The sequence below is a fragment of the Lethenteron reissneri genome, chromosome 71, assembly GCF_015708825.2.
Source record: "Lethenteron reissneri isolate LAM-NWPU_2019-01 chromosome 71, ASM1570882v1, whole genome shotgun sequence".
NCBI lineage: Eukaryota > Metazoa > Chordata > Hyperoartia > Petromyzontiformes > Petromyzontidae > Lethenteron > Lethenteron reissneri.
Window position 1 is genome coordinate 133,138 of NC_083849.1, and position 7,250 is coordinate 140,387.

Genomic DNA, 7,250 nt, shown 5'->3' on the forward strand with positions numbered 1-7,250 from the left:
CCCTCGCGAACTTTTTACTTTCCCAGTCCGCGCAGGAGCGCACCCGGGACAGCGTCCGCGCTCCCATTGGTCCGCTGCGGCCTATCACGTGACCCGCGGCCTTCGACTCGTCACGCGCCCGCGGGGATTGTGGAGCGCGGCCTGGACCCGAGAGGCTCCCGCCAGGTGAGCTCTGGGCGGGGGACGTCTCGTAGGTGAGCTCTGTAGGGGGGGGGACGTCTCGTAGGTGAGCTGTGAAGGGGGGGGACGTCTCGTAGGTGAGCTCTGTAGGGGGGGGACGTCTCGTAGGTGAGCTGTGAAGGGGGGGGGACGTCTCGTAGGTGAGCTGTGAAGGCGGGGGGACGTCTCGTAGGTGAGCTATGGGCGGGGGGCGTCTCGTCGGTGAGCTCTGGGCGGGGGGACGTCTCGTAGGTGAGCTCTGTAGGGGGGGACGTCTCGTAGGTGAGCGTCTGTAGGGGGGGGACGTCTTCGTAGGTGAGCTCTGTAGGGGGGACGTCTCGTAGGTGAGCTCTGTAGGGGGGGACGTCTAGTAGGTGAGGCTCTGTAGGGGGGTGACGTCTCGTAGGTGAGCTGTGAAGGGGGGGACGTCTCGTAGGTGAGCTCTGTAGGGGGGGGACGTATCGTAGGTGAGCTCTGGGCGGGGGACGTCTCGTAGGTGAGCTCTGGTGGGGGGGGACGTCTCGTAGGTGAGATCTGTAGGGGGGGGACGTCTCGTAGGTGAGCTCTGGGCGGGGGGACGTCTCGTAGGTGAGCTCTGAAGGGGGGGGACGTCTCGTAGGTGAGCTCTGGGCGGGGGGACGTCTCGTAGGTGAGCTCTGAAGGGGGGGGGGACGTCTCGTAGGTGAGCTCTGAAGGGGGGGGACGTCTCGTAGGTGAGCTCTGAAGGGGGGGGACGTCTCGTAGGTGAGCTCTGAAGGGGGGGGGCGTCTCGTAGGTGAGCTCTGAAGGGGGGACGTCTCGTAGGTGAGCTCTGTAGGGGGGGGACGTCTCGTAGGTGAGCTGTGAAGGGGGGGGACGTCTCGTAGGTAAGCTCTGGGCGGGGGGACGTCTCGTAGGTGAGCTCTGAAGGGGGGGGACGTCTCGTAGGTGAGCTCTGAAGGGGGGGCGTCTCGTAGGTGAGCTCTGTAGGGGGGGGACGTCTCGTGGGTGAGCTGTGAAGGGGGGGGACGTCTCGTAGGTGAGCTCTGGGCGGGGGGACGTCTCGTAGGTGAGCTCTGAAGGGGGGGGACGTCTCGTAGGTGAGCTCTGGGCGGGGGGACGTCTCGTAGGTGAGCTCTGTAGGGGGGGGACGTCTCGTAGGTGAGCTCTGTAGGGGGGGGACGTCTCGTAGGTGAGCTCTGTAGGGGGGGGGACGTCTCGTAGGTGAGCTCTGTAGGGGGGGGACGTCTCGTAGGTGAGCTCTGTAGGGGGGGGACGTCTCGTAGGTGAGCTCTGAAGGGGGGGGACGTCTCGTAGGTGAGCTCTGTAGGGGGGGGACGTCTCGTAGGTGAGCTCTGTAGGGGGGGGACGTCTCGTAGGTGAGCTCTGTAGGGGGGGGACGTCTCGTAGGTGAGCTCTGGGCGGGGGGACGTCTCGTAGGTGAGCTGTGAAGGGGGGGGACGTCTCGTAGGTGAGCTGTGAAGGGGGGGGGACGTCTCGTAGGTGAGCTCTGAAGGGGGGGGGACGTCTCGTAGGTGAGCTCTGAAGGGGGGGGACGTCTCGTAGGTGAGCTCTGAAGGGGGGGGACGTCTCGTAGGTGAGCTCTGAAGCGGGGGGACGTCTCGTAGGTGAGCTCTGAAGGGGGGACGTCTCGTAGGTGAGCTCTGAAGGGGGGGGACGTCTCGTAGGTGAGCTGTGAAGGGGGGGGACGTCTCGTAGGTGAGCTCTGTAGGGGGGGGGACGTCTCGTAGGTGAGCTCTGTAGGGGGGGGACGTCTCGTAGGTGAGCTCTGTAGGGGGGGGACGTCTCGTAGGTGAGCTCTGGGCGGGGGGACGTCTCGTAGGTGAGCTCTGTAGGGGGGGGACGTCTCGTAGGTGAGCTCTGAAGGGGGGGACGTCTCGTAGGTGAGCTGTGAAGGGGGGGACGTCTCGTAGGTGAGCTCTGAAGGGGGGGGACGTCTCGTAGGTGAGCTCTGAAGCGGGGGGACGTCTCGTAGGTGAGCTCTGAAGGGGGGGGGGACGTCTCGTAGGTGAGCTCTGAAGGGGGGGGACGTCTCGTAGGTGAGCTCTGAAGCGGGGGGACGTCTCGTAGGTGAGCTCTGAAGGGGGGACGTCTCGTAGGTGAGCTCTGAAGGGGGGGGGACGTCTCGTAGGTGAGCTCTGTAGGGGGGGGACGTCTCGTAGGTGAGCTCTGTAGGGGGGGGACGTCTCGTAGGTGAGCTCTGGGCGGGGGGACGTCTCGTAGGTGAGCTCTGAAGGGGGGGGACGTCTCGTAGGTGAGCTCTGTAGGGGGGGGAGCGTCTCGTAGGTGAGCTCTGAAGGGGGGGGACGTCTCGTAGGTGAGCTCTGTAGGGGGGGGACGTCTCGTAGGTGAGCTGTGAAGGGGGGGGACGTCTCGTAGGTGAGCTGTGTAGGGGGGGGACGTCTCGTAGGTGAGCTCTGTAGGGGGGGGACGTCTCGTAGGTGAGCTCTGTAGGGGGGGGACGTCTCGTAGGTGAGCTCTGTAGGGGGGACGTCTCGTAGGTGAGCTCTGGGCGGGGGGACGTCTCGTAGGTGAGCTCTGAAGGGGGGGGACGTCTCGTAGGTGAGCTCTGGGCGGGGGGACGTCTCCTAGGTGAGCTCTGTAGGGGGGGGACGTCTCGTAGGTGAGCTGTGAAGGGGGGGGACGTCTCGTAGGTGAGCTCTGAAGGGGGGGGACGTCTCGTAGGTGAGCTCTGGGCGGGGGGACGTCTCGTAGGTGAGCTCTGTAGGGGGGGGACGTCTCGTAGGTGAGCTCTGAAGGGGGGGGACGTCTCGTAGGTGAGCTCTGGGCGGGGGGGCGTCTCGTAGGTGAGCTCTGAAGGGGGGGACCTCTCGTAGGTGAGCTCTGAAGGGGGGGACGTCTCGTAGGTGAGCTCTGAAGGGGGGGGACCTCTCGTAGGTGAGCTCTGGGCGGGGGGACGTCTCGTAGGTGAGCTCTGAAGGGGGGGGACCTCTCGTAGGTGAGCTCTGTAGGGGGGGGACGTCTCGTAGGTGAGCTCTGTAGGGGGGGGGGACGTCTCGTAGGTGAGCTCTGGGCGGGGGGACGTCTCGTAGGTGAGCTCTGGGCGGGGGGATGTCTCGTAGGTGAGCTCTGAAGGGGGGGGGCGTCTCGTAGGTGAGCTCTGGGCGGGGGGACGTCTCGTAGGTGAGCTCTGTAGGGGGGGGACGTCTCGTAGGTGAGCTCTGTAGGGGGGGGGACGTCTCGTAGGTGAGCTCTGTAGGGGGGGGACGTCTCGTAGGTGAGCTCTGTAGGGGGGGGACGTCTCGTAGGTGAGCTCTGTAGGGGGGGGACGTCTCGTAGGTGAGCTCTGTAGGGGGGGGGGACGTCTCGCCAGGTGAGCTCTGGGCGGGGGGACGTCTCGTAGGTGAGCTCTGGGCGGGGGGACGTCTCGTAGGTGAGCTCTGTAGGGGGGGGACGTCTCGTAGGTGAGCTCTGTAGGGGGGGGACGTCTCGTAGGTGAGCTGTGAAGGGGGGGGACGTCTCGTAGGTGAGCTCTGAAGGGGGGGGACGTCTCGTAGGTGAGCTCTGGGCGGGGGGACGTCTCGTAGGTGAGCTCTGAAGGGGGGGGACGTCTCGTAGGTGAGCTCTGTAGGGGGGGGACGTCTCGCCAGGTGAGCTCTGAAGGGGGGGGACGTCTCGTAGGTGAGCTCTGTAGGGGGGGGACGTCTCGCCAGGTGAGCTCTGAAGGGGGGGACGTCTCGTAGGTGAGCTCTGAAGGGGGGGGGGACGTCTCGCCAGGTGAGCTCGGGACGCGGCGTCTCGCCGGCTCCGGGTGGGAGCTGCGAGCTGAGAGCTGCGGACTGGCGACTCAAACGCGACGGGTGAAACCACCCCCCCCCCTACCGAACCCATTCAACGGGGTTCGAGACCCCCTTTCCCCCCTCTCTAGGGGTCCCCCCTACCCTCCCCGTGCTCCCTTTCCCCAAAGTCGCTTTCTCGACAGTCCCCTCACCACAGGGTCCCCTAATCAGGGCGCCCCTTTATCTGGTGTCGCCCTAGGCTCGAATCACATTGTCCTGGGGTCCTCAGAACTCCTGATATCGAGGTCCCCCCCCTCGCCCCGAAGACTCCCCGCTCGCCTCTCGGGGTTCTCTCCCCCCACAAAGGGGGGCATCTCCCCCCCCGCTCGGTCGGGGTCTCCATTTGCTTTCTGTGATCTCCCCTCTCTCCCCATCCATTCCCATCCATCAGGAACTTCAACGTCCCTCGGCATCGCTTGAAGTCGCGTGAGCCCTTTTGGACCCGTGCGCTTCACCTTAAGTAATACAAATTGAACCCCGATGAAGCTTGGAGACCTGAATGGAGTTCAAAGGAACTCGCACACAAACACCGCCTTGTGAAAGACCCAACACAAGATACCCCTGGCTTTGACCTTCCACGAAGCTCATGCTCCATCCTAAATCGTATCCGCTGCATAACCCATGGCAGGTACGGATACCTGATGCGACGTATAATGACGCGATGCCCGATCCACACATACGAAGGCGACATCACAACAGCGATCCTCTCGGCTGCTCACGACACGGTTATTTGGCTTGACCACCTGAATGAAATTGCAGTGGCTCTGCATCGACATCAGTCATACGAGAGATGAAGACCCCTCTATCTCCCGTCTCTCACCCCCCCCCCCCCCAATGTTTCTGTCTCTCCCCCCAGAGGTTTTCATGGAGGAGCAGTCGGCACCAGGCGAGTGGCGGTGCCCGGGAGGCGTGTTCACGAAGCGCGAGATCACGCCGGGGCGCGGGCTCCGGAGGCCGCGCGACGGCGCGCGCTGCCTCGTCAGATTTAGCCTCGCGACGGGGGCGGCCGCGGGCTCCGTCAACCCCAACGATCGAGGCTCCCGGTCCGCCTCCACCAGCCCTAATCCCGGCTCCACAAACTCTGATACCAACCCGAGCGTCGCAGACCTCAGCTCCACAGACCCCGAGCCGAGCTCCAGTCCCGGCTCCGCCAGCTGCAGCCTCAACCCTGGCTCGACCGATAAAGTGACCGGTTCCGTCTCCATCAAGCCCAACCCTCAACCCAGCGCCTCCGACGCCGACCCGAGCTCCGGTCTCGACTCCACGGCCCCCGGCCCCGGGAGCCCGTGCCCATCGTTCCCGTTCGCGCTGGACGTGTGGCTCGAGGTGACCGTGGGCGAGGGCGACACGGACGCGGTCGACGCGGTCGACTGGTGCCTGGAGACGATGCGGCGCGGCGAAGTCTGCGAGCTCCGGCTCCGCCTTGCGCCGCCGCCGCTTCGAGTGGAGCTGCGCGGGTTCACGCGCGAGCCCGAGTGGTGGCAGATGGACGCGGAGGCGCGCTGGGCCCGCGCGCTCCACCACAAGGAGCGCGGCGCCGCCCGCTTCTCGGAGGGCTCGACGCGCGCCGCCGCGTGGCGATACGCCAAGGCGCTGCGCCTTCTCCTCCCGCTGCGGCCCCCGCGCCTGCCCGCCGACCGCTTCCGGCCGCTGGCGGCCGCCCTCTACGCTAACGCCGCCGCGTGCCAGCTGCGGCTGGGGCAGCCGCGCAACGCCGTGGCGAGCTGCGGCCGGGCCCTGGAGCTCGTGCCGGGCTCGGCCAAGTGGCTTCACCGGCGGGCGACAGCGCTGGCACAACTCGGGGAGCTGGAGGCGGCGCGGTCCGACCTGGAGCTGGCGCTGAGCGCAGAGCCGAGGAACGCGGCGGTGCTTTCCGCCATGCGGGGGGTGCGCGCGCGCGAGAGGGAGGAGGCGGCCAGGCTGGGCCGCGCACTCAGCAAGATGTTTGTGTGAAGGTGACCGCACCTTCGATTAGCAAGGTTGGCTACGTGCGGTGCGAAAGAAATTCAACACACGTACAAACTTGGTTGTGGGAGGTTAAAGGAAGTTAGCAGGAGTTGAGGCAACTGTGCGGTTAACGGAGGTTGATGGGATCCATAAACTGTGAGGTGAAACAGGCGAGGAATGACATGTAGGGTGGAATGGATTCTTGTCTGGGTGGTGGCGAATATACCAAAATCATGAACCAAGGGTTATACCCAGGGACAGTGTGGGGGTTTGCAGTCCTTGGGACTCGCCAGGAGGGCGTGTGATTGAGTTTACAAATCTCTGTAAATGAACAAAGACCAACAGTTTTTTTGCCCGGGTCCTGTGTCTGTCAGCTTACAGCGGGCTTCGCTGAAATAAAGGAATCGATTGAGAAATGCTCTTACTTGAAAGCTGCCCTTTCTGGACATCCGTGCTGAGCGCTGCTCTCATCTCCTTCACAGCGCTCACAGAAGCAGCGCCCCCCATGGCTATCCCCAAAGAGCAGTTTTTCAGAGCTTCTCGAATAAATCAAGCTGTGAAAACCTACATCGATACATAAAAAATTATTAGCATGCTTGGCTGTGTACGGTGCAAAATAAATGCAACATACACAGCAGAGCCTGTGCACTGATAGCAATTATTGAAGGCAGACCGGGATCACAAAGATCAAATGAAGATGCGAGCGGGGAATAGGATGGAGCTGCGCGATGCACCCAGCTGATCTCATCGCTCCATCTTCACCGTGGATGTCCTCTAAGGCACAATCCTTCCTTTTGGATGCCGCTCAAGTTGTTATTCTCACCGCCAACCATCGTCCCTAATCCCAGCGACGTGCCCAGCTCTGGCCGATGTTTCAGAACAGTCCAAATTACTGGATTTTCTATTTTACCGGGTAAGGCCCACTGAGCCTATAGCTGTTTCTCAGAAGCGACTTGGATATCAAATGACATCTCAACTAAGTGGCTGATCACGTGGAAAATTGATAGCAGCAAAATACTCCAAACGCACGTCAATTCTGGATGTGGAGGGAAAAACCAGAGTACCCGGAGAAATATCAATGCTCCCATCAGGAGAGAAACTTTGCAAACTCCAAATCTACAGCAGGTGTCAGGGTCGGGTTCGACCCCACGACCTGTGGACGAGGCGAGACGGTTCACATTCACCACCGTGGTGACACATCCGTGTCTGATACCGAACAAGCTACAGGTGCAGCCCTGCAATTTCTTGCGCCACGCACCTTTAACATAAAAAGGCGAAGATCTCCTGTGTAGCCTAAACAAACTGTCGGGGCAAGTGCTGTTTGCAAGCACCTTTGAAGACCAG

General features: G+C 63.0%; 1 protein-coding gene across 4 annotated transcripts; it reads left to right on the top strand.

The window, feature by feature from the left end:
• The first annotated feature begins 32 nt into the window (after positions 1 to 32).
• FKBPL (FKBP prolyl isomerase like) lies at positions 33 to 6,326 on the top strand. 4 transcript variants are annotated; one of them, XM_061580133.1, is made up of 3 exons: positions 86 to 165; positions 4,351 to 4,587; positions 4,816 to 6,326. In XM_061580133.1, the coding sequence occupies exons 2-3, from the start codon at positions 4,581 to 4,583 to the stop codon at positions 5,910 to 5,912; spliced, it is 1,104 nt and encodes a 367-aa protein (XP_061436117.1). In that variant the 5' UTR covers positions 86 to 165; positions 4,351 to 4,580; the 3' UTR covers positions 5,913 to 6,326. The 4 variants fall into 4 exon arrangements, with proteins under 4 accessions (XP_061436119.1, XP_061436117.1, XP_061436115.1 ...); XM_061580134.1 differs by lacking the exon at positions 86 to 165 and adding an exon at positions 3,841 to 3,980; XM_061580135.1 differs by lacking the exon at positions 4,351 to 4,587 and having other exon boundaries at positions 33 to 165.
• The last annotated feature ends 924 nt before the right edge of the window (positions 6,327 to 7,250 follow it).